Genomic DNA, 21,065 nt, shown 5'->3' with positions numbered 1-21,065 from the left:
CATATAGATATCGCAATCGCATTAACTAGTAGTTGTATAACGCTCGGGTAAGTCGAATTAATTAGAAAAGGCAGAAAAACAACAACAATCAAATCGAAAAACATAAAAATCGATGTTTGCAAGTGTTGGTTTTGGCAATTTTGGGGCGAATGCTGCTAGTAGGTAGTTATCGTTTTGGTTAGCGGGTTTTATTGTTTAAATGACGGAATGTGGCGTAGGCGTAAACGAGGATTAGAGGTTAGAAAACATTGACGAACGAAACGTAACACACGGGTGTTTTTGGGCAACGACGAGCGGCGGGGTAGTAGTAGTAGGTATGTCAATATAGAGTAGTAATTCACGCCTCAACGAATCAATCGGTTCTGGTTCCGGAGTGGGACATGGGGGTAGTTTGAAAATAGAAAAAGGGGAAAATAATGTGGGAAAAAAACTGGGGTGAAAACTGAACGGAAATTTTCAAAAGAAGAATAAAAACGAGATGCACGAGATTAATGTTGCGTCAATCAATCGAAGTAATATAAACGTATTTTTTTTGATCTTTGTTTCTCTGTTATTCGTTTATCGGCAAATTTTTCGTTAAATTTTGAAGTTCCTGGATTGTTTTTGAATTTCAAATATATATAGAATACAACTTGTGTAAGTAATATATAAATCAAATTTATATACTGTATTCTACTTTATTGTTTATACCTATTATGTGCTGATTATTGTGAAGTCTTTGATCTTCATCAATATACTTAAGATCGCCAACATTAGTACCTATTAGCCGGCCGGTTGGGATGTTGGAACCTGGTGGATATAAGAGATTTGAGAGACCTTGACTAGTCATTGTACCACTCGTGCTCATGCCTCCGGGATGACTGCGTGAACTTCTAAGACTATGCAAGCTATGAATGGAACGACGTTCTTCTAAATCTTCTAATGTGGATCGAAATGCACGTACAACACGAAGCTGGGTCTGCAGCCTAGTAAGGCCACGGATCCATAATATCTGACCTGCACGGGGTTTCTTGTCATTATCCATCGAGTCGTAGCGCTCCTCGCCGAGTCGGATCGCTTCAGTGTACTCTGCTTCGCCACGACCCCACGCCATCTTCTTGGGCATCTTGCGGGTGGGGATCGTCGTGACGATCTGGCCCCAGATTAGCGTTCCGAGGCCAAAGAATACACTCCACAGCCATTGTTCGATGTTGAGCGCCTTGGTCGAGAAGGCCACCTTGCCGTACTGGATGATGAAGATTTGCGACACCAGGGTTACGATCCAGATGCTGTAGAAGATCGGGTTCGTGAAGAGACCCTCGAAAATGTTCCGCTGGCCGTGGATCTTCCGAGCGTTCAGCTCGTTGAAGAGCGTCATGAAGACAAACACGTTGAAGATGATCGTGAAATGCTGTGTCGCTTCCGAATTCAATGGTTGACCTCGACCCGACTCAATATCTAGGAATCGATCACCGACGAATAGGAGCCCAAAGACGATGATCAATTGATAGATCGCTTGACCCAGGATGTTTTTCATCATTGTGCGTGAGATCAGTGGTTTCGTTCGGCCGTACGGTTTACGTAGCAAAAGATCCGGCGTGGGCATTTCGGTGGCCAGGGCCAACGATGCCAACGTGTCCATAATCAAGTTCATCCACAACATCTGTACGGCTTTGAGAGGCGAATCCTGTACGGCACAAGCGCCGATGAACGCCACAATCACGGCTACCACGTTGACGGTCAGCTGGAACTGCAAGAACTTGGCAATCGAATCGTAAACGTTCCGTCCCCACATGACGGCCTTGACGATACTGCTGAAATTGTCATCGGTTAGAATAATATCGGAAGCTTCCTTTGCCACGTCGGTTCCGGCAATTCCCATGGCGAATCCGACATCCGCCTTCTTCAGAGCCGGACCGTCGTTCGTACCGTCCCCAGTGACGGCCACCACCTCGCGATTATCCGATACCTTACTGTCGATGATACCCTTGACCAGGTTGTACTTATCCGTTGGCGACGAACGGGCCAATACCCGCAGCTTTGGCCACACCTTGTCCAGCAGGTGTTGCTGAATGTCCCCGTTGCTGTCCCGGATCCGTCGGTTGAACTCCTTACCCTCCAGAATGAGGAAGTCATCCTGGGGCCGAATGATGCCACACTTGGTGGCAATCGACCGCGCCGTGTTGATGTTGTCTCCGGTAACCATCCGGACGGTGATTCCTGCTCGCTGGCACTTTCGGATAGCGTCCGGCACTTCCGGCCGCACCGGATCCTCGATACCGACCACGCACAAACACGTCAGATTGCTCACGATGTTGTCCTCGTCGTCCCAGTTGGGCTCGCTGTCGATGTGCACCTGGTTGATCTCGGCCTTGCCGGGGACGAAATCTCGGAACGCGATACAAATGGTTCGCAGCCCGTCGCATGCCATGGGTTCGATCACCTGATGCAGAAGGCGTTCCTGCATATCACGGGTGAACTTCTCCAGCACTCCGTCCTGTCCGTAGATGAACGAACACTTCTTCAGGACGATTTCCGACGCTCCCTTGCAGTACACCCGGTAGCCACCGTTCGATTTCGGAATTACGGTACTCATGGATTTTCGCACCGAGTTGAACGTGTACACCCGGGTGAAGGATTCCTCCGGATGGCTGTCCCGAATGGTTTGGTAGCTTTTTCCCAATCCTTGCACGAACCCGAGCAGAGAGCATTCGGTTTTGTTTCCGACCTGCTGGAGCGGATCTCCCGGATTGGTGCCGGGCATCAGACAAGTGGTGTAGGCCGAGTTGAGCGAGATACCTTCGATGATCGCTTCGCCAACTATCCGCGGGATGTCGGAGAATTTGGGCGTTACCTTGCATAGCTTTTCGCAAATGTACGATTGGACCACGGTCATCCGGTTGGTGGTCAGCGTTCCGGTCTTGTCCGAGCAGATGGCAGTGGCGTTACCCATGGTTTCGCAAGCGTCCAAATGGCGTACCAGATTGTTGTCCTTCATCATCTTCTTGACGGAGTAGGCGAGAGAAAGCGTGACGGCAAGCGGGAGACCTTCCGGTACGGCAACGACCAACACGGTCACACCGATGATGAAATGCTTGACCAGATTGTTTGCGTACGAGTTTCGCCAGTGCTTCTGTTCGATGACGAACGTTTGGATGCAGAACTGGATGATGAGGATGATCACGGTCAGAACGGCAATCGTCGAACCGGCGTAGCCGATCTGGATGGCCAGTTTGGTAAGTTTCGCTTGGAGGACGGATTTTTCCTTGCCTCCGTGGCCACCTCCGCCTCCGCCGCTGCTCTTGCCCTCTTCGCCATCGTCGGACGTGATGGAATCCACGGTCGTCTGAGATTTCAGCGCCGGATGGTGACTGTTGTTGGTGATCTCATCGCCGCCATCCTTCAGTTTCTTTTCCTTCTTGGCATCCTTTTTCTTTTTCTTGGCGGCAGCTTCGTGCTCATCAACGGCCGCTCCCAGCAGGGTGAAGATGATACCGGCCTGGGAGTTGACACCGACGGCAGTGACGACCATCTTTCCGCTACCTTCCATAACGTGCGTTCCGGACAACACCATCGGATCCGTCAGTTCGCTCTTCTTCACGTGGTCCGATTCGCCCGTCAGCGAGGACTCGTCAATTTTCAGATCGTTACTCTGGATCAGGAGACCGTCGGCCGGAAGCAAATCGCCGTACTTGATCTGGCAGATGTCGCCCACCACGATCTCGCCGATATTGATCTGGACTGCGTCGCCGCCGCGGATAACGGAAAACTTGTGCTCGCCCTCGATCCGTGACTGGAGCCCTCGGAATTGCTTCTCCTTCGAGTAGTCATTGAAGGCCGTCACAATCACGACCACAAACACCGACACCAGGATGGCCAAACCCTCGATCCACGAGTAGTGCTCCTCCTCTTCCTCCAGGACTGGTTCATCATCGTCCGCCGGCTGGTAAAACGATAACAGCAGCGAGATGATGGCGGCTATCTCCAGAATGATCAGCGTCACGTCCTGCAGGGCCTCCCACACCAGCATCAGGAAGGACTTCGGTGGTTTCGGAGGTATTGTGTTGGAACCGAACGTTTCCCGCCGGTGCTCGATGTCCGCTTTCGAGCCGCTCAGACCGTCGTTCGGGTGGGTGTACAGCTTCTTGCAGATTTCGTGCGTGCCGCCGTATTCGTTCACTATCGAGACCCCTTCCCGGCCTCGGTGCTCCATGATTTCGCGCAGATTCTTCAGCGTGATCTGGTACTGCGCCGGACGTCCGTCTATCGTCGCCATCTTGACTTTTAATTTGATTTACTAACTTCGAATTAACTTACTAATTAATATGGTTGGTTGGGATTTTTTTTTGCTAAGACTTATCCGCTTATTCCGCTTCTGTTCCGACGCCTCGAAGCGGGGTTGTGTTTGTGTTTTGTTAGTAGTAGACTTGCGATTTCCTTAATAACTAATCCTTCTTTTCTGCTCGGTTCGCACTCGTAGTTGCGAATCTAGTAGTCGTAGTAGCGGTAGTAGAATATGTAGTACTAGAAGTAATATATCAATCTGTGTGTGTGTCAAGTTAAGTTACGCCTCCTATGGTTCGCCGCCTTCTTTGCTCCGGAACACGTGCGATGATTCGCCCACTCGCACAGCAGCTACGATCGATCCTGGAACTCAGTCAACAGTTGCCAACTGGGTATTCAGCTCCAATCTTCTTCTCCAGCCAGCGAACAGAAAAACAAAAACCGCAAATCCGATCACCACACCGCACTTCTAACTAACGGCCATTGTGTCCAATCTATTTCAATCTAGCACGCGCGCGCCTACGGGGGGAGGCGGAAGGGCCGTGGACGTTTTTCCCCGCTCACTATAACACCATTTCACTTTCTTCGTCGGATTTTCTTCGCCCCGGCAAAAATTCTGAATCGATTACGACGACGACGGCGTTGGCGGGGCCGGGGGCTGTGTATCGTCTCTCCTTCGCCTTCGTTTCCTAAGGAAAAACACACAATCGATGGGCACACTACTTTTCACGGCCGCCGTTCTGATGCCTTTTTCCTATGCTGCCTGGCGCGGGCGCTTAGTTCGCCCTCCACCGGAGATGGCGGGGGTGGCGTTGGGTTCGATTGTTGCTTTCGCCCGGCGGTTGTTCCTTGTGGTGGCGAATGAAACACACTCCTCACGGGATCGGTCGATTTTTATCTAAAATTGAAAAAATGGAGAAAAAAAGAAATGTGTAAGTTGGAGAATCAATCTGGGATGGGGAGTGGTAGCATGAAAAACGAATCAAGAGTCTGCAAATGCTCAGAGAATGATGAGCACGACGTCAAGATATTACAGATAGCATCAGTATGCAAATCGTTGTCTGATAAGTAAATGCTGAAGAACTTTCAGTTGACAATATATCGCACCTATAGAATAGAACTAAAAGTTATTGTAGAACCACCATGAATAGAGGATAGATAGAGGAAACTACTACAAAACTCTTGATAGTAATTTGCAATACATAGTGAAAAGTTCCAAGCAATCTCTTAACGGAGTCAAGCAAAACATCAAGTAGAATTAATTTCCACTATGAAATCTCATAGAAACTTGAATATTACACCGGATCTGACTAGGAATTAACAGTAATTCGTTCTGGAAATTCCACCTGCGAAGTATCCCAAGAATGCCATCAGGAAATTATTTCTGGAATTTTTGATTAAGTTTTCGCCAAGAAGTTCTCCTGGGGATTCCTCCACGAATTCATTCTATGGATTTTTTATGAATTTCTTTTTCAAAATTCCCTTTAGAGATTCCAAATCTGGGGTTGCCCCGAGAATTCCTTCAAAGGATAAATACTTAATACATTGCTCGTCGCACATTTGAGAAACGTACAACGCATAAAGAACTCCTGGAGGATTTCCACAAGGGGAGAGTTCCAGAATGAACTTCTGAAGGATTCTCTCAAGAGACTCCTGGAGAATTTCTAGATGCAGATGCAACTTCTGGATGATTCCCAGCGAAGACTCCTGAAAGATTTACAGAATAAACTTCTAGAGGGCTCCCAGAAGCAATCTTTGTAGGGTGTTCAAAAAGATCTGCTGAAAGATTTCTAGAAGGAACTCCTGAGGGTTCCCAGAATGAGTCTTTGAGAGATTCTCAGAAGGAAGCCCTGGAGAATTCACTGAAGAAAGTCTTGGATGATTCATAAAAGAAATTCCTGGAAGATTTCTAGTAGTAACTCTTGAAGATTTCCAGAAGGAATTCCAAGACTCCCACGAGAAAGCTTTGGAGGATTCCCAGAATGAAGTTCTGGAGGATACCCAGAAAGAATCTTTAAGGGAGGAAAGTTGTCTTAGATGATTTTCAAAAGAAATTTCTGGATGAATTTTTAAGGGAACTCCTGAAGGATTTCTAGAACTAACTCCTGGAGACTGAAATCTTAGAAGAAACTGCTGAAGAATTCCCAGAAGGAACTCTTGGAGGATAACCAACAAGAAAACCTGGAGAATTGTTAATGACGATTTTGGGAATTCTAAAAAGAACTCCTGCTAGAATCTCAGTAGAAACTCCTGGGAGGATCCCACAAGTACTTGGGCTTCTTCTGAAGAATGTCAGAAAGAACTCTGAGGAATCTTAGAAGAAACTCTCGATGGAATCTCAGCAGAAGTTTAAGATAAACCCCAGAAGGGACGCTTAGTGGAATCAGAGTAGAAATTTCTGGAGAAAGTTTAAGTGAATGGAGCATTCCCGTAGGTACTTCTAAAAAACAAGGAGAACTTCTTGAGGAATCTCAAAACAAACTTTTGGGTGAATCTCAGAAAGAACTAATGGAGGAAGAGTACATATTTCTTTGGTAAAACACATAATGAATCACTTAAGAAATTCCTCTTTCTATCGGAACTTCAGAAAAAAATTTAACCGTTATGTGTCCGATAAACTTATTGCTTTTTTCTACACCGTACTTTTTAAATGGGCGCTGGATACCCGGGTACCCTATCAGCCACATAAGGGTTAATAAGGGACATTTGATAAATTCCCAGTAGGAATGTTTGAGGCAGGAAATAAGTCTTAGAGGATTCTCAAAAGAAATTCGTCAGAAGAAACTTCTGATGGAATCGGCAAAACTTTTGGAGGAATATCAGAAAACACTTCTGAGGGAGCCCCAGAAAGGACCCCTGAAAGAATCTGAAAAGAAATTTCTGGAGATAAATTAAAAAAAAATAGAGAATTCTAATGGGCACTTCTAAAGAAAACCAAGGAGGAACTCCTAATGGAATCTCACAAAGAACTAACGAAAGAAGACAATATCTCATCTCTGATAAGACACAGAATAAATTACTCAAGGAGTTCGTATTTTTGGTTAGAAATACGATTTTTTTTTAATTTCTTTTTATTTGTGAATTTTAACTTAAGCTAATTCTTAATTCAAATAATTAGAATAGGAACATGTGGTCAATTCCCAGAAGGAATTGCTGGAGAAATCCCAATATTTCGCTACTCTTTTCAGATATCCAAATAAAAACGTTTCATAAAATTAAACAAGAGACATAAAAAGTGGAATTGTATGAGATTTCCTATAGTTTACCACTGTAGTTTTCAACTTGTTCTTGCTAGTTTATCGACGAATGATGAATATTCCAAGATTTTGTCCGCATGGACATCTAAGTAATGGTTGAACATAAATGCAGTTCGCGAGGAATTCTAGGAGATTACATTCTCATAAAATTCCATGAGATTTCCTAAAGGTATCTCAGAAGAAACTCAAAAACTAATCCATAAACGAATTCCTGGATAAATGACAGCAGTAACTCATGAATCAATTCTTGGTGGAACTTGAAAATAAAATACCAAAGAGCTTCGGAGAACTTCTGGTGAACTTTTAAGAGGAATTCCTAAAACCACTTCTGTGAAAATTTCAGAAGGTAAGGAAAGAAATAAATAATCACAATCTGAATATTTTGACTGCTAAACAAAGACTTAACTTCAAGATAAAATCATTTTGAATAAGCTATACAGCACTAGTTTTTATAGTTACCATTTAGCGACATGCAAAACGGATCGGAATATGAATAAATTATATAGATAATCTAGATAATATTACGAAATATAGTGAAGCATTACAAACTCATAATGAAGGTTAAATATCTGATATTGAAACACTACAACTGCATAATAAACTGTACGCAACATAAATTTTGCCCTATTACCCTAGTAGTGGATAATAATAGCCAAACCCAGGATAACGAGGTTTCATAATAATTGTTGTTGGTCCACCAGTTAATATTGTAATCGTAAATTTGCTGGCAGGTTGCTTTTTTGTTCGCAGCGTTTTTTTCATAGCTAATGTTTTGTCTAGGAATGTTGTTACGTTTGTAATATAGTTGATACGTTGCAAAGTAGATTTAAGAATTTTCCATGAATAGCATTCTCCAATTCATGGACATTTTTTCGATTGTTGCATGGAGTGTGTTACGTTTGTAAATTGTTATGAACATTTTGTCAGTTTATTTTGTATGTTGAACTAAGGTTTGTACATCTGTCCCTGAAATTGAATGTGCATTAAGGACAGACTTGTTAGAGTCCCAAAATGGCCGCCACAATGGCCGACTTTGGTACCTACTCACGATTTCGAAGGCACAAATCTCTTCGTAAACAAAACCAGCGCACCTACTCTTCTTATTTTAAGCTTATTACGAGTGATCAAGAACAGAATAATGAAATGCACTGTTGTGTGAATCTTGCTTCTTGAGATTTGTGCGTTTGAAATTCTGATGCACTGTTGAAGCGGGATTTCAAGACGTCCTTAATGTACATTGCAAGCCGTCCCCTTACAAGGACATCAAGTGTTGTTGGTCTAGTGTTGTTGCCCAAATCAGCATGCCCCCTTAGGATTAGAAATTCCTAGACCAAACACAAGCTTTGAAAACAACTATCGTTGCGAACTAAAGGCAACCAGCCAGAAAAAATACGATCACAGGATTGACTGATGGACCAAGAACAATAATGAAACCTCGTCATCCTGGGATTGGACTTCGTTATCTATTTAGATAACTGGGCACAATTTATGTTATATGTTGCATGTTTGTGTATTTGTAATGTTCATTTTATATTGCGTATCTAAGTTCCCAGACGTGGGGCCCGATACGGAAAATAAAATGCGCATTTATAAGGTTCCAATGTTAATTTATTCGTTACAATTTGCAATCATAAGAGCGCACATCTATTCTAGTTTTAATATAAAACATCTATGTATATTCTGATGTCCGTGTAAGCGAACGTTTTGCATGCCTAAAGTTAGTTGGCCCAAAAAGGCTTGAATGTTGGCTATAGATAGTAGAGTAAACATAGATCCGCGGACACCGCTGACTAAAATGTTTCAAGCGTGTAAGTAGTAATTTTCAAGAGTGCGACGGTTGAATATGACGTCATGCGCTCCATTGATGTTGTTCAAATCGTGACGTATCCAAACGAGCAGGATACAGATTTTGACAGTTCGTTTGGATACAACGGATTCATCAACACGGATCTATGTTTACTCTACTATCTATAATGTTGGCAACAACTATACTGAGGGTATCTTTCATGGACCTATTTTACGCCAGAGCGCTACAAATGCTCTAATAACGAACAGAGATATATTTACAAGTTGAAGTAGTACATGCAACATAAAAATAAAACTGCTGAAGCCTTCAGCTCGGAAAAATACAGCAAGATTTTGCTGAAACCTTCAATCAATGTTTGGTGTGTATCGTATTGGAGGAAAAGGGATGTCATTTCCTTAGTACTGAATTTCAGTGATAGTTGTTCAGTTACTTAGTTTCCGTTACAATAGCATATAAGCATTGCGAGGTACTTTCAAACGGCAACTCGGCAGCAGCAGCATCATACTTAGTTTAGCAACAGATAGTTCCACTACATTTACCAAAAATTTTCCATTCACCATGAATTTTAGGCTGTGCAGCGTTTTTGCCGAACTGGTAAGTAATAAGATCAGCAGAATCAGTTGCAGAAATATCATCGATGGTCACTGAACTATAGATAGGTCTCATCGGTTTTCATTGACTGCGAAACTTCTGATACCGCTGCTACCGGAACCGGATTATCTTATCAAGATAAGAGCTACATGGTTCTAGTGTATTCATGCAGGCAACATCAACAAAAAGCGAAGGATTCTAGCAATTCAAACCCATTTTGTTCCGCCAAACTAAAACAAACTGTTGATAGGAAGGCTGCATGTACTAGGTAAACGCTGATTTTTTAGCACCCAGTGAAGTTTTTAAGTCAGCCAGCAGTTTAGAAGTCTACTTATATGTTGGTAGTGTCAAACACTACCGAATAGTCAGCAGTACAAAAACCCATTGAAATTTTACCGAGGTCTGTAATCAAAACTAACTGGGTAGGTAAATTACACACCTAGAGAAATAGTGGATCCCAGTGATGGCACCTGGAGGAAGATAGAGAAACGAAGCGACGTCAAACCCATAATAGCGCGAGCAAAAACACGAGGAGCCAAAGCCGTAGCCTGTCAGTGCATTTCAGCACTCGAGAAGGAAGTGAAACGCTCCTGTAGGTGAGACAAAATAGCGTGATCGGACAGTGAGACTAAGATTAATGCTATAATGGCCGTGAAATATACGTCTAGACAGTTGTTAATCGACCCAGCTGACCAGTTGAAACACTGGTTAGAGCACTTTGGAAACCTTTTTCGAGTGGCCACCACGTTGTCAACACTTCGGCATGATCTCAGCCACGAAAACTGGACTGTTATGGCAGCCCATTACCATGGAGCACCTAAATGATTTCGAACTGGCTAATGACGTTGCTCTCATAGCTCAATGGCGCTCTGATATGCAGAATGAGCTCAATGATCTTGCCGGTCGCTCGTAAGCGGCAGGTCTCACCATCAACGTCAACAAGACCAAATCATTGGATGTAAACACGGTCAAACCTTCCAGCTTCACGGTAGCTGCCCAGTCAACCAGTAGTCGTATAAGATGATAAATTGGAGGCGATATGTGTACGTTTTACATGACCTAAATGGAGGCATGCACGTACATGGCCTCCACTTTATCATCTTATGAAACATCTTATACGATTACTGGTTGCCTGGGTGGGCAAGCAGAGGAGAATGTTGAAAGCTTCCAATATCTTGGTAGCCAAAAGGTGGCCGATGGCGGCACCAAGATCGACATAGGTGCACGGATCAATAAGGCGAGAGCTGCCTTTGCGAGTTTTAGAAATGTATAGAAAAACAATCAGATTAGTCGACGCATCAAAACCCGAATTTTCAACTCGAACGTGAGAACTGTTCTGCTTTACGCAAGTGAAACTTGGTGTGTATCTGTGGAGAACATCCAACAACTGCAGATCTTCATCAATAGATGCCTGAGGTATATCACTCGTGCACAATTAGATCTCCAACGTGTAGTTCAAACGTCGGTCGATGCCATCAAAGGCCGATAGCGACAGGAATTCAGGAGCGGAAGTGGAGGTGGATCGGCCACACTCTACGCAAGCACCGAATCGAAATCTGCAAGCAGGCGTTAGGTTGCACCACCATGGGTGCTCAGGACTGAAAGTAAGTAAGTGGTCTCAGGTGCAAGGGTGTCTCCCAGAAAATTATCGGCCCCATTGTAGCACACAGTACACAGCTAGTTGCGTTCGGTAATTTCTACCGAAATCTCAACTGCTGAGCGTTCAGTAATGGTTATTTACCGAAATCCTGTAAAAATTACCAAATTTCGGTAAAATGTTATCGTTTATCTGTCAAATTTTAACTAAGTTCGGTAAACGTCACCGAGTTTTTCTGGTAAAAAACTTAAGGATTGAGATATTGATAAAATATAACCGAACTCGGCGATTTTTTCTAAGTGTGTACGGGGTAGAAATGTCCTGAGAATCTGTGATGCTAAACGCCAGTGAAACATGGTGTGTATCAACGCTCAATAGAACCTTACCACTACGGTATACATTAAAGCATAGTGGCCTCACAATTGGAGAAAGTGGAGGTGGGTCGGTCACAATGTACGCAGAGGCAGAAATAAAATCTGCCTTCAAGTGTTGGAAACGACCCCAACAGGACATTGCATCAGAAACAGGTCTAGAGGCTTTTGACAACACAGTCTCAACAATAAAGCAATAAAGTAAGTTGATGGAAATTTGACCTGGTCACAGGTCAAGGCGATGCGGTGGCAGGTAATCGTCCGGATAGAGATCTTTTACGTCGGGCCTTTTTAAAAAAATGAAAATAATAAGTATACGTATAACAAATTAGATAGCACTAGGTAGACAAGTTCTTTGGGGAAGGTACTTTATCTTTACTACGGAGGGACAGGGTAGTTTATCGTTAGAAACTGAGAACTATAAACAATGATGAAACAATTTTAGCTGGACGACTGAGTAATAGCTAGGAATGTTCCAGGAATAGGACAGATTGGTGAAGTACTAGATTTGTAGTAATGAGCTGAATTTTAGTATGGTGAGAAGGTCAGTTCTCCGTTTCTGCAATGAAATGATGCAAAAAGCGTGGGTATTATGATTCCTTGCCTAATTTGATGCTGTTTGAGCAAAACTTTGGATAACTATGTTGTTTATGTTGCAAGAAATGGAGAAAACAACAACACTGTTGCCCAAAGTTTTGCTCAAACAGCATCAAATTAGGCAAGGAATCATAATACCCACGCTTTTTGCATCATTTCATGGCAGAAACGGAGAACTGACCTTCTCACCATACAAAAATTCAGCTCATTACTACAAATCTAGTACTACTCCGAACGTGCCCCATTGACCACCTTTGGGTTTTGTATATACCGAGTAGATTTTTTAAGGGAAGTGGAGGTAGTTGGCCGGAGTCAACGCTCCATACAAACATTCAAAATTTGTATGAACAAAGCCGTCATGAAATGGATTTATTCAACTCTGAAGCACCTTAACAAAGCTTGTAAGATAAACGAACAAACTGAATGAATGCAGCATTAAAATCAAGCAACTATTTGTAATTGTCGCGTCAGTGCTAGTTCGCAACGATTCGCCTTCAGATGGAATTTACTGATAACACTATATCTAAAAGCAAAGCCGTTGCTCCTTGACATTATCTAAACAAAAACTACGAACGATTCACAACAGCGCATCGCTATGCAGCAATCACGATCCGTTCAAACTACACGTCATTTGTTGCGAGACTCTTCAGTGTCTGAGACATCTTTTCCGGAATTTCGGCTGCTCAACAACTGTCGTCATGCCGTTGAAGCATACCGCTGAACTTCGTCATTTGAGTCAGGGAACCCCCACAACCAACGCTGGCGAAAGGCTTAGACCCGACTGGGAAGTTGGAAAGATGCACCAAACTTCATTTTCATTTTCGCCTGCTAGCTGCTCTCAAATATTCAAACCAAAAGCAAACTTCATTATCCAAAAGTATCCTATTCTTCTGCCAGCCCATCAGCATCCGCTGCAAGATGTCCGAAACAAGTTGCTCTTCTAGAGTGAGCGGTAGCTTTATATTCTTGCTTCTGCTGGTTGCGAGACCGACCTATATGTATGCTAATATGCCATCCGACGACACCGATCCATGCCTTGGCTTCTCCGACAACCAGAACAACACAAAACACACAAGTTTGGCTCGGTTGGTCTCTTCCTTTGATCTTAAAATACATCCACCTGCAAAACATTTTCCGAATTTTCATTCCCTAACGGCTGGCTGTATGCTGCTCGTTGCCACCCACCAGCCAGCGCGATTCCAACTAACCAGCCACCCACCTGGCAATCGCCCATCACATCGTTCATGACGTTCTTCAGACACACTGACGTATTCGCTCTTCTGAGGCACAGACACACACGCTGCTGGGCTGGATAGTTAAAAACAGTCAGCCAATAAATTTCGAACGCCGTAAAGGAAAAACCACACTACCGCTCTCGATCGAAACAAATCGCCTATCATCATCATCATCATCATCCACTACCTCTCGTCCAACCACGGTTCAGCTTTTAGTAATAATAACTTCACATTTCTATCCAATACACACACCAACCAGTCAGTAACCACCCTCCGAACGGCGACCGGCCAACATCTGAACTGACTTCCACACAAATCGATCAAAATAGCCGAACAAGTAGAACGAAATACAGAAGAAAAAAAAATCAGCACTAAATTATCGGCATTGATGAATTACCTTTCGCCCCCTTTCCCGTCCGTCCTCGAAGGAGGAGACACGACTAATGCACTTTCGTCACGAACCACCGCGAACCACCGAACGGACACGGTTTCGAAGGAAAAAACAGGACTATTCAGGCAGTCACAGTGTTGGGAAAATTCGTTTCTCTTGTAAAGCTCCTGACAACCGGCAACCCGAGCGGAGCAGCAGCAGCGCAAGCGATCTCTCCTCGCTTATCACCACACAAGTGTGTAAAACTAGTATAAAAGCTGGAAATCCTCGCCCGGTTCTATTTATAATGTCATATCGGTTCGCGCCGCCATGGACGGTGGTGTGCGAGCGAGCGGCCTGTAGTAAACTCGTCCGATTACCCATCCCGCTTCTTTGCCGCATTGCATCTCTCTGTGTTATGGCACCAGCAATATAGTGCTCGTATCGTATACGGGAGATTGGGGAAACCAGAAACAGTGAATGATATAATAATTTATGCGATAACTTTAATATTTTAAACAAACAAGTTCTCGAGGTTCCAATTACATTCGAAAGTATTGGATGAAGGAACATGAATCATCATTACAGCAAAACAAATAACTGAAATGATTTATACTTTTTCTTCTTCTTTAAGGCTCTCGTCTCCATTGAAGCTTGGCCTGCCTCACACTTCAACTTAGTGTTCTTTGAGCACTTCCAGAGTTATAAATTGTAAGAATTTATGTATTGTGAGGCAAGCACAATGATACACTATGCCCAGGGAGTCGAGAAAATTTTTCAGACCGGAACGGGAATCGAACCCGCTGTCTCCGGATTGGCGTTCCATAGCCTTAACCACTAGGCTAACTGGAGACCCGCTTCAAACTGTATTAGAGCTCACGATTTTTTCATGAATCAGGACATATGAAAAATAAAAAAAAAATTGAATATCAAATGCAACGACAAAAAAATAGAATGGTCTCTAACAATTTCTTAAAGTGTTTCGGAAATGGTTTTGGTGAAATTTCTAGAGTTGTTTTTCCCATGAAACGTAGGGTGTAGGACCGTTTAAACAGGTGGTTCTATTGTGTGTACTTTCTGTTACAACTCAGTCGATTTGTTTTAGCTACTGGCATATACACTAAGATTGGCTCGGTATTTTTTCCATCTTTTTAATGAAATCTCCACAGCATATTCAACTCAGTATGCTTGGTTAAAATTCTTGTAGATTCTGATCTTTCAGCAAAGTGGTGTATGTCTATTACCGAGTTTAACCTTCCGTAACTCGCGCGGTTGGCCACCTTTGTCAGCACCACGCTAATGCTGAGTATAAAAAACGAGATTTTTTTTATCGTGTTGTACAAAATACAATAGCGCGATTGCTCGAGGGATAATATGCTGTTGAGATCCATCATAATCTATGTTTTCTGTACAAGGTTAGTTACCACGTTAAAAAAATCAAGTCGGTTGATATGAAATTAACAGAGTTACCGTAAACTGGGGTGTAGTTGATTAGTAGGGTGAACCTGATCACTCCATAACCCACGGATATCGACTTTCAAGGAAGTTACCATTCCATTTTATTGTTACGTCATTGGATTTCGAATTCAAATATAATTGTTGCTTCCTTGAAAGTCGATATCCGCGGGTGATTGAGTGATCAGGTTCACCCCACTGATCAACTAAACCCCAGTTTACAGTATCACGAAAAGTGTCCAAAATAGGATCTCCTAATCAAATAGTCCCACAGCTAACTTGTACAACTGCTAACGCAGTTTCTGGTGGAATACCTGAAAACATTTTAACTAATATTGTGCATGTTGTCCCAAAGCCGTAATTAACTGAACAAAAAGTTGTTCGCCTAAACTTTTAGTTTCAGCTTTATGCTGTCTTCAGGAAAGACTCTTCATATTTTATTTTCAAAATTGTAGGATTAGGTCTTCTAAATAGTGCTCATGATCAATTTATCAACTTTTTAGTTTTCGAAATCAAAAAGCACTTAATTTTAAAACACTATCCCAAAAAAAAAACATTTTTACAACTATAAAGGTTTTAGAGATATTGTATTCTTTTAGAAAAGGTGGTTGGAGTGATACCTAATAACAAATTTCTATTAAAAACTTTAATACATTGTTTACGCGCAAAAACGTTGTTCCGAGCAATTTTAGAACATTCTATTTGTAACATTTTTTTTTTTCCAAAGATGTTGTCCACACACGGACTCCTCTTCGATAGTGTCTGCGCCTACAACATCGGAGTGGACGGAACTCGGGATAGGTCACTTGATCACGGGAAGACGCAGTCACTTCATTTCGGGATTTCGGTTCAGAGAAATGATGAACTTTACTGCGTCGCTTTACAAAAACGGTGTATATTCGCGACCGGACTGGTAAGAGAGATGGGGTTAACTCAATGTGAGGGATCAATGAGCATTTTTGTATTCTAACAGTATAGTATGTGGTGTTTTCAGTTAATCAAAACGTGTGCTGGGTGTGATACAATTTTGTTGCTTTTGTAGTTCTCATTTTTTTTCTCATTGTTGGACGCAACATAACATCTGTTGCGTCCAACAATGAGAAAAAAAATGAGAACTACAAAAGCAACAAAATTGGATTTCTTATAAAACGTTTTTTTTAAACATGTTGTAATATCTAAGATTGGCAAAAGTGAATTTTCTATCTCTTAGTTCCAGTCAAAATATTTCATTCTCATGTTTTAATATTGAAAAACAAAAAAGTGTTTTTGTTTGTAGCGTAAACTAAATTTTGAAATTGGTATATTTTAGTTATTTTTTTTTTTATAGAAACAGGACCACAACTACGAAAAATTTGAGAAAAATGAGTTTGTCTTTTTCGAAAAAAAAGTTTGATACATTCTAAGTGTAAAAACCATAGCAAGTGGAAAAATCTAACGAATTAGTACTACAGTTTTAGAATTACTGAAGAACAAACTGGTATTGCTTAGATTAAGATAACATCAGGAATAATGTTAAAATCTAGTATGGAAACGTGCTCAACGATAGCTCGTTAAGATATTACGAGACCCAAGTAACCAGTAAGCATTTAAAATAGCATTCTTGCAGCATTATAGTTGCCCTTATGACAAGGCAGGTATTTAATGCTAATTGGCCGTAAATATGCCTATAATGCTAACCAACAGTTTGGTTTGGCAAAATAACGGGCTGTCTGGGGATCAAAACAATACCAGACAAGATATGCCCACCTTTTTCTTGGAAATAAAAAAAAAACCTCTCAACAGTCAGTATCGAACCTTCGAGCTTAGGATCCGCAGGCGGCTATGCTTATCACTCAACTGTAGCTCAGTAGTGAACATTAGGGGAATAAGAACATAAGGTTCTTCGTTTGCACAGCACAGCATGGTATTTCACTTACATTGAGCCATCTCTATGGCTGTATGTGTTTCATTTCGTTCAGAAGAACTAAATTTGTTCTTATGTAGAAATTTTTAGATATTTCGACAAAAACAAAAATTTATATCATAGGTATGTATCCCTTTGAGTTATTCGTGCATTATTCATTAAATCTTTGAATAACACATCAAAATCACATAGAGATATGACATCAAAAATGGTTCGATTTGAGACTTGATTTAGATATTCTCGTCTACCCGGGGAAGTACAAATATTAAAGGCATTCTTAAGCTATCTCATATTAATGTTGATAATTATAGAACAATTCACTTTGGCATTCAAGATGTTAAATTTTCTGTTACAAATTTGTCAGATTTTTATTTTAAAGATTTATTTTAGTTTCAGAACGGTTTCGGTGGGGTTTAGAAGGCTTATTATGGGATTTCATTGGGCTGTTAACCCAGCAGCAGTCGTGTCGTGTACTGAGCATACGTACCACGAAAAAAAATACGCTTCTGATACAGTGTGAGCGTGGTGTCGCTAAGGATAATCGAAGACACGACTGTTCGAGAATTAAGGGAGTTTCAGAGATTTTTCAGAGGATTTTTAGATTTTTGACACCCCCTACCTCCTCTTGGTCTATTTTCCCATACCAAATGCATGGTTCGTAACTAAGTCAAAGACTCCTTCTTCCCACTAAAATGTTACGTCATTTAAGGGTGCCCCCTAAGGGTATTTTCGAGAGCTTTCTAAGTGGATTCAGGGATGTTTCAGTGAGATATTTCAATTAACTTCTAATTAGGGTTTTTTTCAGATATTAAAGAGCATTCAAAGGGTCTCCAGGCCGGTTTTAAGGCCGTTCAGGTGCTTTTAGAAAATTTCGGAGAATTTCATGGGGATGCATGGGACTAAAAGTCTTACCGTGAGGATTCAGAAAATTTTCAAGAAGGTTTAAGAGATATTTCAGATTAGGAACTAAGGAGGCGTTACAGAGCGTTTCAATGAGTTGCTGGGAGTGAACTTCCAGAAGTGTCAGGTGATTTTATGAGGCTTTTAAAAGAGATTTACAGGGTGCCTAAAAGGGAGCGTTTCGAGAGGCTTCAGGTAGTCTCAAGGAGTCTCTGGAGCTATGATCTCGGGAGTCCTTGGATACGCAACAGTTTAGGTTAGGTCAGTGTTCAACAATTGAATCATGGATGCATAATTCAAATGTGATCCCATCATCCAACACCTCGCAATACATATTAAGATTTCCGTCTGGCGGTTTGTATCCACAGGATGCGTCAAACTAATCGCAAATTGTTGGAAGACATTATCAACTATGAACAAGATTCAAGTATGTTGGCCATAGGCGATCACGTCCGTGATTTGGGCCTGGTAACCACGACTCCCGCATCAATCTGCAATTAGCTAAATACCATCCCTGTTTCCCCCTTAATTGTGTTAATTTGTGAAAATGTTATTTATACAATGAGATCTGGAACAATTTGAACAGGAAGACCCTCCCTGAGCATCCCCACGTTGTTGACTGCAAACAAGTCTGGAATGTGATAGGTGTTCCGACTAAGGTCCCGAAGAAGGAATATCAGCAAACTTCTCCTGATGATCATTTAGCAATTAATTCTCTTGAATATTTAATTTGAATTTAAGTTTGACAAACGAAAAAACGGGAGCAAACGCCAGTTTGACCGCAAGTTAATTGTGAAAAACTTAACTTGAAAGAGCGGCCAATTTTTTTTAAAGAAGGATTAATGTCTTATGGAGTTAGTAGTTCGTCTGCAAATAAACTATATAACATTTCAACTTGGGAGAACAGCCTCTGATGAAAAGAAGGGACAATTGTTATGGATAAATTAACAGTTTTGCAACCAAACAACTCTGTAATAGTACACGGTTGGACACTACAAATTCGATAGAACAACCTACAGTATCGGACAATAACAATGCACCAAAGCCGTTTTCCCATACAAAAAAGTCAACTTTAGATTGTCATATCTCAGTTATTGCTCAACCGATTGTTTTCATTTTTCTGTGACGAACTACAAAACATTTCAATTTTTAAAAACTATTGAAAAAGTTCGGTGATAACAATTGACGCAATAGTTACAGACGGTTATATTTTGACAATAAAAATGCACCAAGACAAAAAGTCTTATAGCAAAAAATGCAGAAGTCAAATCATGTTTGTCTTTTCAGTAAAGTAAATCGTTGTCACACAAGAAATATATTTGTTGAAGACACTATAATGATATGACGTAACATTTTTTTTCTATAAAATTTTATGTCTTGGTGCATATTTTTTGTTAAAATTCAACCTATTTGTAACTTTTGTATCAATACAGGGTGGCAACGTAGAAATGATACACTCGAAAAGTGATGCAAAATTCAAACAGGATTTAATTTTTCTGCAAATTCACTTTTAATACCACTACAAAGTATTAAACTTACAAAGTATTTAGTTCAATTAGAATCATTCCCCTTTGTTTTGAATTACTGCCCGCAGACGCTTCTCGAAGTTATTACAAGTCGCACGCACCTCTTCGTCCGGCATCTCATCCCAAATTTCTACCACACGGTTTTTGAAGGTATCCAAAACCAAGTTCTTCGCGTCGCCCAAGTTCCCTAGCATGTATTCCCATGTACAAAAGTCCAGTGGGTTCAAATCGGGAGACGAAACCAGCTATTCCGATGAGCTGATGGAGCATGGTAAATTTTGCTTGCATCACTGTTCAACAACCACTGCCTTATGCATCGGTACTGAGTCCTGCTGGAAACAAAAACTTTCTTTTCCAAACAGTTTCTTGGCACTGGGGAATAGGTGATCTTTGATGACGTGTTGTAAAAAGTACTCTTTGTTGATTTTTATGCCCCTGTCGATGAACAATAATGGTAATTGGGCTTTTGTTGATATGGCGCCCCAAACCATCAACGCTGCAGCACTTCGATATCGTTAAACCTCTCGGTTGTCGGCAGGAATTTCACGAAGACTTACACACGATCATTTTGTTTATTCAGAGACGCTTCCAAAGTAAAAAAAAAAAATCGTCCGAAAAAAAGTTGTGAGCAGCGTGCGTCTTGAGCAGAACGCGAGATCTGGCAACCCTGTCGGAAATATTCTTCAGAGTCAATCCGTGAATTCTTTGTTTCTTAAAAGCCCCAAATCTAAGATCCCATTTCCCCAAGCACACTTGTTCTCAATGCAATAGCATGAATGGCAACGTATGGCTCCCAAACTAGTGTATCACGTTCACGTTGCCACCCTATTACCGAACTTTTTCAATAGTTTTCAAAAATTGAAGTGTTTTGTAGTTCGTCACATAAAAATGGAAACAATCGGTTGAGCAATAACTGAGATATGACAATCTAAAGTTGACTATTTTGTATGGGAAAACAGCTTTGGTGCATTTTTATTGTCCGATACTGTATTTTGAAAAGAGGGCAAATATAAGAATAAGTGGATGATAACATAAGGCTGAATTACAAAATACTGAATGCACAAAAGGCTGAATGCACAAAATATTGAACACAAAAGGCTGAAACCATAGAATCCGTAACATAAGACTGATATCACAAAAAGCTGAAAACAAAAAAGGCTGGAAGTACATAAACGCATGAAATGAATTAAGTT

General features: G+C 41.6%; 1 protein-coding gene across 15 annotated transcripts in view; it reads right to left on the bottom strand.

The window, feature by feature from the left end:
• LOC109425852 (plasma membrane calcium-transporting ATPase 1) overlaps nucleotides 1–21,065 on the bottom strand; it is a 300,257-nt gene that overhangs the window by 68,268 nt on the left and 210,924 nt on the right. For 6 of the 15 annotated variants that reach the window (XR_009998757.1, XM_062856705.1, XM_062856704.1 and 3 more), the window contains one exon: nucleotides 691–5,161. Coding sequence is in view for 14 of the 15 variants with exons in the window: in XM_062856705.1 (XP_062712689.1) it covers nucleotides 691–4,255 (3,565 nt within the window). In the remaining variant the exon portion in view is untranslated. Of the gene's footprint in view, nucleotides 1–657; nucleotides 5,162–14,115; nucleotides 14,398–21,065 lie in introns of those variants that run through there. The other 9 variants (XM_062856717.1, XM_062856716.1, XM_062856711.1 and 6 more) reach the window with 8 other exon arrangements.

Source organism: Aedes albopictus, chromosome 3, assembly GCF_035046485.1.
Source record: "Aedes albopictus strain Foshan chromosome 3, AalbF5, whole genome shotgun sequence".
NCBI lineage: Eukaryota > Metazoa > Arthropoda > Insecta > Diptera > Culicidae > Aedes > Aedes albopictus.
The sequence above is the reverse complement of the archived record's forward strand: the minus strand, read 5'-3'. Positions and strand labels throughout refer to the sequence as shown.